This window comes from Pseudomyrmex gracilis, unplaced genomic scaffold (assembly GCF_002006095.1).
Source record: "Pseudomyrmex gracilis isolate BER0280 unplaced genomic scaffold, ASM200609v1 scaffold_268, whole genome shotgun sequence".
NCBI classification, from domain to species: Eukaryota; Metazoa; Arthropoda; class Insecta; order Hymenoptera; family Formicidae; genus Pseudomyrmex; species Pseudomyrmex gracilis.
In genome coordinates, this window is record NW_018020852.1 from 43,026 (window position 1) to 60,410 (window position 17,385).

General features: G+C 43.5%; 1 protein-coding gene across 1 annotated transcript in view; it reads right to left on the reverse strand.

The window, feature by feature from the left end:
• Positions 1 to 17,385, reverse strand: part of LOC109859555 — a 116,358-nt gene that overhangs the window by 27,694 nt on the left and 71,279 nt on the right. Inside the window, exon 4 of the mRNA XM_020437911.1 lies at positions 653 to 818. Coding sequence (XP_020293500.1) covers positions 653 to 818 — 166 coding nt within the window. The remainder of the gene's footprint in view (positions 1 to 652; positions 819 to 17,385) is intronic.

Here is a 17,385-nt window from a genome sequence, read left to right on the forward strand (position 1 = left end):
TCTCTCTCTGTCCGTGCATTTTCTCCGAGTTCGTTTGCCTTGCGATTCCAACAGCGTCTTTAATTAAATCGCATCGGAAAGAGTTGCCCGGTTTCTCTTGCTTTCCGCGTTTTTGCCTTCTCATCTCCGTTCCTTTCTTTCTCTATCTTTCGTGATTCGAATGACCTTGACCACTTCGCGGCGCGGAAATTGTGGAGTTGCGTTTGGCAAGATGAGCTTGATCCCGCTCGTAAATCACTTGTCCTTCGACCATGTTGTTTGTTTGTTATCCCGTTTTCTAAGCTTGAAATACGCAGTTTTCAGAAACAAAAAACGTTAAATTAACCACTCGTCGCGAAATCTTTATTACATTATTTATTCAAATAAGCGGGTTGCTTTTTGGAATAAAACCGTACATACAATAAAAAGTTGTATATTTAATCTTTCTAGATCAGTTTTCCAAGAACAATTGTTTTTCGAAAAATCTCGATTGTTTATTTATTATAATTATTCGGTTGAACATATTTCGGTGTAGACAACAGACTGACAACTGATATCGCTCGTCATTTTCTGTGCCGCGCCGTCGGATCGCTCGAGATCTTCAGGCGGCAGGTTGCGGTTGTAATGGATACATTATACGGGGAAGACTACAGTGTCGGTAGTATACACTCACCTCGACAATATCTTAGATACACAGCCGTGAGATACCCTGAGTTGTCTGGAAATGTCGCACGGTCGGACGCCGCTGTGCGCGAGCTCGACGATCCTCTGCCTGACTACATCCGGTAGCGGCCTTCCGTTCACAAAGACGCCGCCGAGCTGGTTGACTCCGCCGTGACCTGGAAAAATGGAAATCGATCGAACGCATTAGTCGACTGACTGGGAGATTCGATATGCTTTAAATTAGAATAATCCAATTGCAATTTTTCTCTGATTCTAAACAAAGAGAAAATAATTCGTCGATAATTAATATGAAAACAAGCTTCGAGATGTTACAATGGCGTATTATATTTCAGGTATCGTATCTTACTTGATTGATACGTACCGAATTTATAAAAAATCGACGCGTGTCAATCGTACCGTGAACGAGATTCACCGCGAAATATCATGACGTTTAGACACGGGCGTTTAATCGTGAATCAGATTTCACGCGCGTAAAATCGAGATCGTCGTTGAGGAAAAGATCGCGGAGAAAACGGATCGCGTGAACGTAAATGTAAATTTTCTCTCCAACTGTCTGTCATCATGAAATCATTCTTTGTACACTTGACAGGTGTATCATAGATTGGTGAATGTTGGTACCGTTTGCAAACGAGAGACTCTTTACTGAGAGAGCAACTTGTCCGTTACGCTTTAGTAGTTTTTCAGGCAATACGTTTGTCCGTATTGTTGTTACACTAAATATAAATTTATGCTTTCGCGCGCTTCTTGCGAATGTCGTTCCGTCGGCGAACTATCTATGCGCGACATCGAAGACAAACGCGCGTTTCTAGGATTAACACGCGTCGCGAGAGAACATTCATTATTATTAGTTTACTCTCCGCTGCCATTCTCTTGCCACTCTCGCTTTATTTTCGTGCATTAAAGCTGCCTAACGCGATAAGCGGCACTTCGGAGCCAATATCGTAATGGAGGGTTCTGCGTTGCGCGACATATGTCTCCCTGTTCGTGCCAGTGCACCGATGATTCGATGATCATCGTTGTTTTCGACAACTCCCCCTCGGACGACAATGAGTTAAATCGGCCACTGTCGCACTCTTATGGCACTTTAATCGATATTTTCTCCCCGCTTTACTTGTTCTTCTAAATACATTTTCCATCAGAAGAGATAAAAATGATCCATAACGCGCTGAATGAGCTTGGACAATTATTGCAACGTACATTCAAGTGTAGATGAAAATATTAAGAAGTGAAAATGATTAAAATACGCGACAACTCGAGTCGTTGTTATTGTGTTCGCGCGTCGTTTTCAAGAGATTTCGTAATTACAATAACGCGCGATGTTCTATGAGACGTGAACTACGACGAATTTTTTGCCGCGCGATCGTATATCGTGTCGGCTCACTCGATATGATCTCGTCGTCGCACGAAGACAATGAGGTCTCCGCGATCATTACTGGAAACGATACGCGCTTTCCGGTCGCAAATCAATTCGCTCTCGCGTTTATGGTCGCATCCCCCGCGGCGCGGCCGGTAGTCAGGGCGATAGTCGTTGGGATCCATGGTGGCATTGCCAGGGCTCCATGACTACCCTATACGCACACACGCCGTCACGCCTGCTGACCACAGCTATACGAGGGCTCTGGTCCGGCATGGACCACCCCCGAATCAACTAGCTAGTGCTACTGCTACTACGGATTCTGCTGGAACTGGTCGTCGTAGCTTATTGCCACCGCTCCGTTCCGCACTTCTAGAGAACACGCCGAATCAAGAGACGGTTTCAGTGTCCCTATTAGTTCTATCTGCATGACTGTGTTTCTATTGTCCGTTTCTATTTCTGGTTTACACTCGTTTTTATTTGCCTCATGTAAATTGGATATGCTCTTCTTGCGAGGTAAATATTTAAAAAAATTTTTTTTTTTTTATTGTCTCCAATATATCACGTAAAACTTAAATTTATTTCAATATAAGAAAACAAATTTTTGCTTCGATTTTTGCGGTCGACAATTGCAATTCAATGTAGCTACGATAAGAGAACGGAAGACTTGATAAAATTGACGAAGCGTGTCATCATTTCGATGAAACTTTTTCACGAAAGAGCATTAAGTAGCGATTTTGCACGCAATTTTTATCGATCTAAAGTAACTCGTTAAAATCAAGCTTATGTGTGAATTTGCGTCGATATTTCGATTGGCAATCGGAGAAAGCCAATTGGCATTTCTCAATCAATCGCAATTCGAGCCACCAATACAAAAAGCAGCTCGATACAAAATAAGATAACCTAGCTGATCATCGAAGTGCTACGGATTATTTCCGGACGAAGGAAGAGATTCTCATCGGTTCGAGAGTCGCTATTACATTTTCATTGCGAACGAATTTCAATATTAGAGTGTGCTAACGACATATTGAAATCTCTCATTGCGCAATTTGAAATCGTACCGACTTGATTTTCGTTACATCTCTCAGATCTTATCAGAGTTTTTGAAGATACGCGCGAATATTCGCATAAATATTTATAAGCAAAACTTTTAGAAGGAAAATTTTTGAAAATCACTAACAAAATGTCTTCCGTTAACAATTGTAATTGCAAAATTACAGTGAGGACCAAAATTATATAGTTCTAAAATAAATGTTCAAACATTTTCCGCTCATTAAAAAGGTTTGTCTGTTTATGCGACGAAAGAACACGAACAAAATCTTCTCTTTCGCTTTTGTGCGCGCTCAGAATGTAGGGATCGGTTCAGGAGAGTTCCAGAACCAATAAAATAAGACTCGGTGATACACGATCGTACGTGTGTATATATCGCGAGAGGCCAAGAACTTTGATATAGATTTCCATATAGTCACTCGATATTTCTCCGACATCGCGCTGCTTTGTTCCCGTATAACATTACACCTTGGCGTTATGTATTGCCGGAACGACCGAATACGACGGACTTTATTACTCGAACGGCTAGAAAAATATGCGCAGAAATGTAATTCGCCATGTATGTGGCGCGCGCGCGTGTTACTTGGAAATTTTATCATATATTTGGATCGATTGCATCGCGATTTAAAAGCGCGTTAATAATCTATTATGTCAATGACAAAGATCAAGAGCTGGATCTTTTGTTTATTTGGCGATTTGTAATTTCTTAACGCAAATTAATTGCGAATACCAAACTCTTAGGATAAAATTTCTAGCAAGCAAAGTTTAGGAGAAGATAAAAGCGGATGAGATGAAGTAAATAAATTTTTCTAGGATTTCGGAGAGGAGAGAGTTTCGAAACTCGCGCGGAAATCGCTCCTACGCACAGATTGCCCGTCGCAAAGATTGCGGTTTTAGGTTTTTGCCGGTACCGATACCGCTACGGTTAGCGATTGAAAGCCATTGAATTTCTTGTTTTCGCACTCTCGTTTACCCACCGATCTCGCGGATTCGCGACTCTTCCTGTTCATCTTATTTGCTCTATTTAATCGGTGCCTCAATCGCGTCGGCGAACTCGTCGAGGAGAAATCGCTCGCGATCCTGAGAGAATCGTTTTGTGTGCGAGTACACGCTGCGGTTCTTCTTGCATTAGTTATTGACATCGGTCGACAATCGCGCTTTTATTACATCGAACTCGCGCGCACCTTCGAATCGCCGCTAGAAGAAATATAAAACGCAAGAAATGGTCGGTATGTGCGCAGCAAACTGAGAGCGTCAGAAAAAACTCTCGAGCGCGAGAAAACAGTCGTGAGCGATCGTAAGGTTAGATTCTTTTTTTTTTTATATCTGGAAGTGATTAAAATCGCGTCCTTATAGAATTGTTATCCGACGCAAGTGATCTGCGAAGTGAGTTCACAACACGCTGTATATGTGAAATAACTTGTAAACTATCCGATGTAGTTTGAATTGCAATTACTTGCGAGATAAACGTATATATGGCGAGAATAATAATATCAAAGAGAGATAATATCAAGGATTGAAATGCAGCGTTATATATAACGATGAGATATTAATTTTGAAATTGTAAAATACTCCAGTTTCTCTCTCAAAAACATATACATGTAAAGAAGGCAAGAAAGCAAACAAAATATCGCCATAGATGATGTACACATTTCAGTGAGGCGTTAGAGAAAACTAACTGTGATGACCGTGACTAATGACTGATGATGTTTAACACTAGCGATAAAGTGATACGAGACTGTGTGAGTAATCTCTTACAAGTGTAATATTCCATCATGTTCTGATTGTATCGGTAGGCACTACTCAGGGTAGTGCTGAGGTCCATCGCGGCACTGCCGGGCCCGACGGCCATCGGGAGTCCAGGTGCCTGCTTCTCCCAGCCCAGGGTGGATTTTATATGCAATTATACGAAATGCATCCGAAGAACCGACGAACCTTTTTTTGACCACCGAGAAAGATCTCTCACACGCTCTTCTAGAAAAGTGGCTCTCGCCTCTTTCTAACGAGAACGGGGCAGATCAGTCGGCGACGCGGCACAATAACTGTCATCAGGAGCGTCTTTGTGCCGAACGACGGGTGGCTGCTGCGGACAACCGGTCGGCCGTCGCTTCATCTTCGTGAATCCAGCGCCGTGTCCCCGTCGGAAGAATCAATCTGATCTCACACTCGCGGGAAGACTTTCTCGAGGCGCTACTCACGCATTATTACGCGAACATTTGAGTTTGAGCATTCGGTATTTCTTGAGCGTGTAAACCTTTTTCACATGGGTTTTTTTTTTATTAATTCCCTTCCGAGAAAGAGAGAGAAAGATAGATTATTGCACTTAATCCTTGTCCGCGACGAATGTTGCTAGCTTATTGTAGCTGAAGATGTGGGCTTTTTTATAACAACAAAAAGACATATATCTTATAATACACTTTGAATAAGACAGTTACACATACGACGAGCACTTTATATTTTTATTGTTCGTCACAATCACAATCTCGTTCACTGCATCCAAGTGGTCCAGTTACAACACTCGTATTTAAAATATTTCAACGTTTCTTGCATGTGCAAATATTTTGTCGAATTGTCGAAATTCAGTTTGACGTGTCTAACATTTGATAATAAAGTTTTTTCTAATAACAACCGTGATATTACCTTTGTCCGCTCTTGTGAACAATATGTCAGGATTCTCTTTAATAAAAGTTTTGACGTGTCTAACATTTGATTATAACGCTGTCAATGTCAATGTTTGCCACTTGTATCCGATCCGCGCTGGGTTTCTCTGTAGTTTTATTTAAAAGAACACGTCGCGCATATCCGTCCAAATGCAGCAATATTTTATTCCACGCATCTTTGACAGATAATAGAGACGAGAGAGCGTGATGACAAACCAATAAATCGGAGAACGTGAACCAAAGCGCGACAACTTTTTCCGGAGCGACAGATTTGAGATTCGTGAGACAAAAGTTCCGGAAGTTGACTTAATCAACCGCTACGCGCTTTGCTCTTTTCGCGCCCTCGAAAAAGCGGCGCGCGAGCTGAAACCGAGCTAGTCAAGCCGAGAAGCGGCAAACCGAGCCGACGACGTGGAGGAGCACGAAGGTAGCTTCTGTCGACGGACACACGTGACTTCAGACAGCTTTCCGACCCCCGCCTCGCGGCGGCGAGCTTTTATCCCCACGCCGCGACCGACCCCGCCTTTTGCATCCCTCGATCAACATCCAGCCGGGCGTGATTGGTCGATGCGGCGTCACAGCCGGGTGGGGGAGCGCCCTGCAACTAGGGGTTTCTACGGAAACGGCAGCGGCGTCGCACGAGATAACCTCGTTATTGGCATCGCGGCGGCAGAAACGGGATGGACCGGGTGCGGGGTGGGCAGGCAAGGTAGACAGGGCGGCAAGAGGGTGGCGGAGAATTCTCGGAGATGGTGGAGAGACGAAGGCGAGCGCGAAACAAACGCTCGCCGGCTGGTCTACCGCTAACAGTCCCGCGCGAAATCACGCGGCGCACACCCCCGTGAGCACTGCTTATTCATGAGGGTGTCCTTCTTCTTCGACCGAGAAACAGAGAGAGAGAGAGAGAGAGAGAGAGGAAGTCGTATCTCTTGGGCTTCCTTGGCTACGATGTCGCGCACTATCGATTTTATTTATTTAAAAGTTACCCTCTTGTGTTGCGATTCACTTCCTCTTCTCCGCAAATGCGGTATGGGACATTTCTTTCTGCGGAATGCATTGTGGCACACGTCGATCATCGATCGATAAAAAGAAATTGGAGATGAGCGTATTGGTAGAAAAACGTTGAATGAGATGAACGAAGCACATTTATCAGTTTGTCACCTATTTTACAACAAATTTTTCACTAATTGCACTCTTCGATCTCTCTCTTGAGTTTTTTGCAAAATCTCAGCAATTAGTTTTTGTTATTTGTTATTTACGTACATAGTTTTTCCTCTTCTTTTTTTATCAGCCTTATTACGTCAAAACTTGTCATCACCAGCTATTTGTTAAAATGTGAAGAAATAAACCGCTAGAAGCTACTTGAAAATTATAATCTTGGCGCAGTTTGCGAAGATCATTCGTAGACACAACGTTTGCATACAAACTTTTCTCTCGTTTGTGTCATAATGTTACAATAACTTAACACTAAAAGGATTAACTCTCAGAGCGTATCACACGACGTTCCGCGACATGCATCGCCGAGACTAATTACAAGACTGATTACATGGGGACAAACACCGTGGACACGGGCCGCGGAAGGATGGCAAAGGTGGCCGAGGGAGAAAAAGACTCGCAAGTCGCGAGCAATAAGTGGGGAATCCAAAGGGGAAGGTGGGGCCGCGCGATATGTAGGTACTGGTTTATGAACTGCGGCGTATTTCGCTCTTCTTGGCGTTCCTTGGGAACTTATTCTCGGATATGATACGTATCGTAAAATATAGATACTTATTCACCGGAAGAGACTTACAGTTTACGGCGCTTAAAACGTCGACTAGTACGAAACATTATAAATGTTTATCGCTCATAAATACATCCGTTTGTCTCCACATTTTATTCTCGCATATTGTTTAATTTCTGTACTTACTTGTGTACATGTTTATATAAATTTTTTTTACACATTTAATAATTGTAAATTAAAAGCAATTAAGAAGAAACCAAAAAGAAACGAGACTTTTTTTCTAATAAAAATGGGGGCAAAATATTTTGTGATATATAGATGTGGTTAAAAAAATTATTATAAAATTTTACATGTTGGTGTGAGACGAACGCGGCGAGATTATACAAGTTATGTGATTATAACACAACCGACAGCTTTTTAAATGTTACGCTGAGAAGGGCTAGGCTTCGGTCCGAGGCGCATGGATCGAGCCGGATCGCCCGGAAGGTGCGGTCAGCCATCACCGTCGTCGGTGGGACCGTCGCCGGGCCGCGAATCTCACAAGGGTCCGGTTTACATTCGAGTGCGTTCTTTTTCGTGATTTCTTTTTCTTTCTTCCTTTACTGCCCCCGCGTCACCGTCCGCTCGCCGTGACACTAGATATCCGAGATCGCGAAACTTTACTTACGTACGCGTCTTGTCAAACACACCGGTGTCGTTGTGCAACCGGTATATGAAACACCGACACTCTCGTGCTCAGCCGGAGCGACAAAACTTCCTAGCAACACAACTCGTCGTCGATCCGGTTGTCAATCCGTGAGAATATCGACGAACTCGCGCGGGAAGTCGCGCGCGTACAAAATTGATTTCGAGACAAGAGACGATACCTAATTTTATATCTCGTCTCTCTTTGTGTATATATACAACAATTTTTACTCGCCAAAGTGACACGATAATAATCCAAATTTGGTTTATTCCCGCCCCCTTGCAAAAATCTCTGCTCTTTCATCTATTTTCGTAAAAGTGACACGGCGATAATCTAAAGTTTTTGTATTTTCGCCCTTCTCGCCAAAGAAAAAAACTTCCTGCTTCACCTGACGCGTCATTCTCACGAGACATAAGACCCTCCATTCGTCATTACTACGCCGGTGAACCTAATCTCTCGAGGATCTCGCTTGAGATTACTCTTTGGCATATCATTTGCCTGAACGAACGAGCGGCTCCGGCCGCGTTGACGGGTAATATGTCCTCTACATGATTGCACCAGTGCCCGAGACGACGCATTTGTAGGCGAATAGGGACGCACCCGGAGGCCCAACGCGAGTTCTGCGCTGCGGCGGAGGATGGGAAGCATCACTGCGGTGTACGTGGGGGGGTAGATGCAGATGAGGTCACCGCACAGGGTGCATCGATCATTGGGGTAATGCGGTTGCATCGTGCTCTTGGCTGTCTCTAATCAGTGCCTAGACGAGCCACTATCCTTCCTAATCCCGTCTAGCGATCGTTGCATTAATCTCTTTTATCATATATCCCGTACAATCAATCCTAGTCTGTGATATTGTTCAAGTATATATATTACATACGTTGCAATCAATTGAGTAACAATGAGATAATCTGAGGAACTTGAAAGCTTGTCTTTTTTTGCTAACGTTTGTGTCTCAACTTTCTCGAAAACTAAGAGATTGAAAAAATACTTAAAAAAATTTTTTTTTTTTTTCGATTTTAACGCGATGTCAAAACATTTTCATTGTAGCGTGAAATGTGTCGTATGTTAGTGGACACGTAATAAAGACCGTACCCTCGAGTAAATTCTTCCGAATGGCGGCACCAGAATAGAGAAAAGAAAGGTAGGCGGCAATAACTCACGAGATTTGATGTAAATAGCACACTTACTTATTCGCCAGTGTCGCGCGGCAGAAGTTAAAAATACGAAGGACAAGGTGAGGGGGATGGCTCGTGCGGGAAAGGAAAGAGAAGGCGACTTTTTTGCGTAATGAAAGCAATCAATTCAAGTCCCTGCCGCCTCCGCTATCCTGCCGAGAGTGATAGTCGTGCTCTCTCGATCCTTCCGTCGCCTCGCCCGTTCTCCCTCACGTTTTCCCGGCTTGGTCCTGTTAAGGACGAAGAAAAGGAGGTAGCGGCGGATAGTGATGGCGTTGGTAGTGGTGGCGGCTCACCCTCGGCTTCGCCGCACCATGCCACCCTCTTTCTCGCCACCCCAAGCCGGTGGTGGCCGCGACCACTTTTGTAGTCATCATAAAATGCCCCGCTTTCAAGTTCCGACAATTGCTACTCTTTTTTTGGTCCTCCCATTCCGAGGGTAGTGCGGTGATGGAGAATAACGAAGTGGGGATCGTGCAAGACGAGGGGGTGTAAGAGTAACGCGGACAGAATGAGAGGGAGGCGACCAAGGTGGCGGTTAATACCGAGCATTCCTGGCGGGAGACGCGGGATGTATGGAAAAGGACGATCTCTTTAAAAGAGCTCTAAAGTATCGTTAATCTTAAGAAGAGAACTTTGTTAATTTTGTCCGGTTAGACGTGTCCGCTTGATACCGAAAGAAATCGCGATGCCCTGAAATAAATTCTTGTTGTTTCGTGAGAGGTTCATCGGCGCTAAACAGTCGATGTTACGTCAGATAAATCGCTAATTGAAAACACTGCGACAATATCTTATATTGTTTATTACGGAATAGATTAAAAATATTTAGATTCCAACGGAGCGAAAGAGTAACAGAGAAAAAGGGAGAAGAAAAAAGAAAGATTAATAATCAGTGCAATGTTAATACAAATGTTACGTTTTGTCTCTGACGATACATCATAATGTTACAGGAATAAGACTCCTCGATGACAGACAAAGAGGCGGCCTTCCCTCGGGGAAATGCTAAATGTCAAACACGCAACCCTCCAAGGTTCCCGCGAGAGCTAAAGGCCACAGCATCATAATGTGATTACGTTCTGTTCGTTATCCCCTTGTTTAGACGTAATTATTACACAGTGCGTCGACGAATTTATGACATCGTGTAACGGTTATAAATGTCGAATAATTCGAAAGATGTAGAAAATAATCGCGTTACTTTCTTCTCCCCGTTTTGTTAAAGAACGACAGAGAGAAATTAAGTTTTTTTAGAAAATGCAGCCGCATTTCAGGAGCTTCCCGTATCATCGCATGAATAACGCTAATGGCTGGAAGAAGGGTTACATCGTGCGCATAAAGAGGGACGCGCTTGAGTAGTTGTCGTTTTGCGGTGGGCGGAAAGTCCCTCGAAGGACTATGTTCCCGAGTATAGCGATGAAACATGAAGGGTAACGTGTAACAGAGGCAGCATGAGCACGTGCTGTCGCGTGCCGCTGTGGGCGACCGTGATCTATGCGCCGTCACTGCACCTCACATATATGGAAATTATTGCCACGCACTCCGAATACTCCCTTTTCGACGTTGCGTTATATACATATATGTATATATATACGCGAATCTATCCTGATTTACCGGAGTATTTTAAAAGCTATCGATCGACCAACAGATGTGAAAAAAGCCGAGATTTTGATGCGTCGCGCATAAAAATTCTTTTGCTCGTTAATCATCGAGCAGACGTGTTTCGTTGCGTGGCACACAGTGGTATTGTACTCTCACATCGTTATTCACATATTATATATCTTTTAAATAAGATTTGATATAAAAAACAAACCAAACATTCATAATTCGGGATTAGAGAGAGAAGAAAGCATTATTTGTCGAAAAAGCTGTGATATAACTTTTCGGAATATTAGAATGGTCTGAAGATATATCGATTTTGCAAATAACGCTTTTAATTGCAAATCTTTTGAATATTTTAAATTGTCGCGCTGAACGTTTTTAGTTAAATAGGTGGAAAACAACAATGTGTTGTTCGAAAAGAGATGACGATCTCCTTCTCGGCGTCTAAAGGTGATGGTTGCAGTCGTGAATAAGGGCGGGTGACGCGCCTCCAGGGGGTTTAACCCGGGGGTTGGTGCATATTTCACGGTCTGTGGTCCCATCTCGCGGAGACAATCTGAACCAGCGCGGATACATCATCGCGTGACGCCACGTAATAACCTCTTGGACCACAACGAGCTCCTTTCAAAACCCTCTTATTTATTCATCTCACCTCGCCCGTTATCTCTCTCTCTTTCTCGCTTCTTCGTTCTCTCGTTCTTTTTCTTCCTCCGGCCCTTCGACCTCAGTCGCCATAAGTCGAACCACCCTGCGCGGCACTACCCTTTGTAACTTGGCACAGCCTTCACTTTTCTCCTCTTTTCTTTCTTCTTTTTTTTTTTAACTAGAAAAATCCCTCCTTTGTAAGAACACGTTCATTTTTCTTCTTGAGAACGGAGAAAAGTTACAAAAAGCAATAATATCATGGAATAATTTTCAATAACAGATGAGAGACGTAGATTTTCTTAATCTCTCTTTCTTTATAATTTAATAATGCACACAGAAAGACTTTCTTAAATTATTTGTTTGTTTTTTTTTGTTTTTTTTTAAATCGAAAAAAATGAAGTCTCGTTATTAGTCTGTCGTTCTGATATGTATCGCGTGTGATATATAGATATATCTTGCGTGTGACTAGTCTACTTCAAAAAGAAAATATTAATTGAGCACAACATATTTTTCACTGCCTCGCATTCTCCGAATAACGTCTAATTTATATGCGAATTCTCAAAGCAGTTTCTCTGTGAGATATCTTCGCTCTGATTTTAGCGCCAGATGCCAGATGGTTTTGCCACGTGCATAAACGTATCGACGGAGCACTGGTGCCGAAAACACGGCGGATGAAGCGAACAGAATTTTGCTTAAGCACATGTTTGCCAACGAGAGAAATACTATTGCGATGCACATTTTGAATCGTTAATACATGAAACTTAATAGAAATAAATAAAACTTAATATAAATATCTTTGTATACACATATATACATATATATATCCATAAAACATATATACATATATATATATATGTATATAAATTAAAATAAATTAGGTTTTAATCATAATTTTATATATATATTTTTAGATAAAGGTCTTTCAATGTACTTGGATAAAAATAAGAAAAACAGAATTAACAACACCGTCGGATTTTGATCAGAGGCGCGCGCGCGTGCGACGGTCCTGGGGCCGTTAGGATAATAATAATCTTACGAGCACACGCGCGTGCGAAATGAATGAGGCGCGTACGCATGTCGCACATGCACTTGGTTCTTCTCGCGCGCGACAGAAAAGCTATTTGTCGGATGAAAAACGAGCGGCGGGCTACGTGGGTGGCTCTGCGGCAGTCGCGGGAAATGGTGAGCAGCGCGCCGTGTCGCCGCACGCGCTTTCGCGCTCTTCGTGTGCTCGAAGTGTGCGAAGGCGAAACGAGCTAACGACACGTGTACCGGTGCTGTCGATTTTCTCTTGATTCACACGACAAATGCGAGAAAAGAGAACTATCGTTGCGAGATTTCCTGTCGATCGCGATCGCGCGCAAGCACGAAATTCGAGGACTCGTCCTCCGCAATTGCAAATTGTCCGCAGTGCGCGAGAACCGGACGAGAGCAAGTAGCAATAGTTTAGAGAGAGAAAGAGAGAGAGAGAGAGAGAGAGAACTCGAGGTTATTGAGAGCGGATACATTTCGGTGGCCCGCACGCTCGCGCACACGCACGCATACGCGCACGCACACACGCGTGCGTGATGCCCGAGTCGGCGAATGCGTGCGTGTGACCGGGAGGCACATAATGTCTAATGGGGTGATTGTGCTCGCGCTCCGTGACGGATCAATCTGCCACCCCCTTCAACCCTCTTCGTCTCCTCCTACTTCTCTTCCTCCTCCTCTTACACCTTCTTCTCCCCCTCCTTCCTTCCCGTAACCAAAGAGCGAGAGAACCGTCAGTCCTTGTTCTCACTAAACCGAAAACCCGAGCATGGACGCGCGTGGATAACGCGACTATTCGTTATGTTGCCTTGGAGGGTCGTTATTAGAAGCAGGAAGCCGTTATATTAATCGGCGAGCATACTGGCGTGCCCCGTTTAAACTGGTCTTCAAACTAGTATTTGTCTCTTCAAACTAGTATTTTTTTTTTTTAACAAAACGTGATCGAGAGATTCTTTCGATAAAACACTTGCAATAATCCAATAGACTACGTTTACACGTACTGGTAAAACCGTTTTAGTACAAAACCGGACTTAGATGTCCGTTTACAGGACACCTAACTTTGATTTTTACTAAAACGGTTTTAATAACATCAGTACAAGGAACGTTTACAGGACATCTAAGTCCGGTTTTGTACTAAAGACATCTAAAACGGTTTTTATTAAAACGGTTTTACCAGTATGTGTAAACGTAGTCATAGTTTCACACACACACACACACACACACACTCTCTCTCTCTCTCTCTTTGCTTTTGTTCGCAGCAAAGACAGTTCTTATGTTCGAAATGAAAAACTGTAATTACTGAGAAACAAAAGCTGCTACGAGCAGTTTTGTATAGAAACCGTCTTTATTTTCCTATTGTATTGTATTTCGTCTTTAAGTTTGATTTTTACAAGAGGAGGTTTGCAAAAAAAAAAACAAGAATTTTGTATCGTATTAATCTTATTCCGGAAGTGCAAATACCCAGGCACTCGATCAACTGTCTGGGAAAAGCTGTTACGTATGCAAAAGCGTTCGCGAGCGTGTTCGTGCGGCGTAACCTGTTTCCTGCGGCTTCTATCTCGCGCGCTCTCTGGAAGCGCGGGGATGATCTGAGGTAAGACGATCCCTCATATCGTGCCGCCCACGTGCGCCGTTCAGGACAAACATGGTCCTCGTAATCAGTCTAAAACCGCAAATACAGAACTCGGGGAGAAATTAATAATAAATCGTTCCTTCCGCGCGCGCGTTCTCTTAAAATAGGCAACTCTCTCCGGCAACGATGTGGTTCGGTTGAAGAACTCCCCAATCGATTTGTCACCGAGAAGATTGATTTTTGATTGGCGTTATTGATGATCGCCGATATTTAGCGCAATTTCATGTTCTTGAAATCGTGTTTGCTTTTGTTTTTCGTTTCCTTGCATGTACTCGAAGACGTCGACATTAAACCGGGCGGACTTGTTAATTATTGCGTCGGATTTACCTCGGGTGTTGAAACGCGCGCTCGAGCCAGCTCGGTAGATCGTTTTTACCCACCGAGTTCCACCAGAGACCTCGACCAAAGGTATGTACGAACGAGTTTCACGTTTTGGCCCGAGATAGATTGCAGATGGCAGCAGAAGGTTGTTGCGTTTTCTCACCTGGATTTGCGATCTGTACGCGCGAATAAATCGCGCAACTTCTTAATAAATAATAATTTAAAACTTTTCGCGGAAGATACGTAAATTTTTGCAATAAAACGTAATGCGATTTGTTGAAGCTTTGTAAGAAATCTAATGTCTAGCTTTTTTTTTTTTAAACGAATTCAATACGGTTTCCTGTTCGTTTCTTTCTTCGTTCTTTTTCGCACGCTCATCCGTAAAATATAAGAAGATCGTATACGAGTAATCATCAAAATCATTAAATGGTTAAGCCAAACGCGTGTTAGTTTCGCTTATTATTCGAGCTCGTAAAAATAAATTTCTAAATGATATCTTGCGTAACGGAGGCGGATCGTGATATTCGGCAACTCTCTCGGAGAGATATCGAGTTTTACTCCGAGCGCATTCGCAACTGTCGATCACGATTCTATTAACGCTTTAAATCGGAAATTTGCAACGTTTTTTCTTTATCTTCACGTTCCGTTTAATATGCAGATTTCTATATTTCACGCATGGTTCTCCCGCGGATGTATAAATCGTTGCTTCGGCAAGCTTGTTCCATCCAGATTCTTAGATTGTCGTAACGGTACACACGTGTGTGTGTGTGTGTGTTGCCGATAAGTGTGTATCAAAGAACAAAATGCGAAAATTCAATGTGAAATTTCTTCCATTGAAAAAAAACCGTAAGAGAAAAGAAAAACGCGGAAAAACGCGCGGATTGACATTTAGACAGCATCGTTAGCGGACGCAAATCAAATAGGCATTAAAGTGGAAAGCGAAGTGATCTGATTGGGCCCATATTGCGCTACGGAAACCTAATGGTTTTTCTCATTTTAACAAAAACCGGCCACCGGTACAGTGGTTTGATCGACGCGCGAGGGATTCATTATCGTTACTGGCAATCTTAATGGACAACCGTTATCTCTTCGAATCGAGTGGTGAAATTGAAGCGAAATCGTCGTCTTTACGATTTTCATGTACGTGTTATAATAATCACACCCTTCGAAGCGTAATGAGTGGCAAAAAGATTTGCAGTAAGCGCGTGCATATAAAAAAAAGTCATCGGGCGCGCTTTACGTGAATTTTATATGCTTCGGCGAGGCGATATTGTGTGCGCGTGCCGATTTCTTCGATTTTAATTAATACCGAAGGTCCTGTGCGAATTTAATGAACCGGTGAAACCGCTTTTGCAATCGACGAATAGAAATCGACACGCGAACCACAGACACGAGAGCAAAACGCACGCGTTTTCTCCCAATCCGCGCGAAGGACGAAGGTGCGGAAAAGCTGCAGGAAGAACGCAAGGACGTCGCCGGTGTAAAAAACCGTAGAAAATTGAACAATTGTTTTCTTTTTTGTGTTTCACTCGCAAATTACAATATGTCCGTTTAAACTGCGATTTCCATGCGCGTAAGAAGGTTCGCACATATAATCGGCGATTGTATATAATCGTGCATGAGATTACAGTAAATTGTTTCTCATGACGCGTTCAACGTGAGCGTTTTTGCGCCAAAACTCGCAGTTGCAGCATGTCCCCCCCCCCCCCGTAAGATTTAAATAAGCAAACAGGACTCTGCGGTCGCGTTTACTTTACGTGCTGACACGCTGCGTTATAATTGCACGTGACAGACTGGTGTAGACTTTTTTCTTTTGGTCAGTTTGGAATGACCATCTAGCATAAACGTACATTTATACGTCAGCTGTCGCCTCGCCAAGAGTTACCGGGAATCCTGCGGTCGCCTGGGTAATCGTCCGCCATTTATTTCGACTTGGGTATTATAATTGCACGCGCGGCGCATAAAATTCTTCTTACGCGCGCCGGCTCGCGCCAGGATTCCCGTGTATCTTCGTTTTTTTTTTTTGTTACGGTTTATGGAAACATCTCTCTCTCTCTCTCTCTCTCTCTCTCTCTCTCTCTCTCTTTCTCTCTCTCTCTCTGCGTTATCAAGTCGCGCGGATTAGTTTCGCGCGACGCGGATTCCATGCGACAGTGAATGCATTTTATTATCGCAAACTGGATTCTTTTACTTCGCAAAAACGTTTTCCTTTTACATTTTTTGCAGCTCGTTATAACATCGTCACGAACGCAATTCTTTCGTCGTCATTCCACATATATGCGTACAAGCGTATCTGTATTTTTCGCGCATCCGCGATATCGAATTATACTTTCAATTGATCAAAATAACATTATTTCACATGGAGGCGTCTGATACGCGCCGTGCTTCGCGTAATAAAAGTGTGTTCGAACCGGGCGCGTTTCGCCCGCGAAAAACGTTGCTGCAACCCCGATTCATCTTGATATATTATAATTGCGTTCGTATACTTTTACTTTTTGCTGGAGGTTTTTGTTATCGAAAATTGTCGTTACTACGAATCCGCTGACTTCGAGCAAGTGAAAGACAAAGAGAGAGAGAGAGAGAGCTCTGCGGTCGTGTATGGCCAATAATCGATGCCGCGTCTCAGGCGCGTATATTATAAATGCGCGGCGTGGCTACCAAGCAGGTATCCGAGCGCGCTTCGCGGCGAGCGGGTAGTTAAGAAGCGGCTGCAGCTCGGACGCGACGTGTTACGGCTTTAACCGCAACAACGCGCCTCCGACCGCAGGAACCCTTTACTTTGCTCTTTACTCCTGGGCCCCGCAGTCCTCGAGCTACCTACCACCTCCGGTTCCCCTGTCCTCCGTCGCCCTCC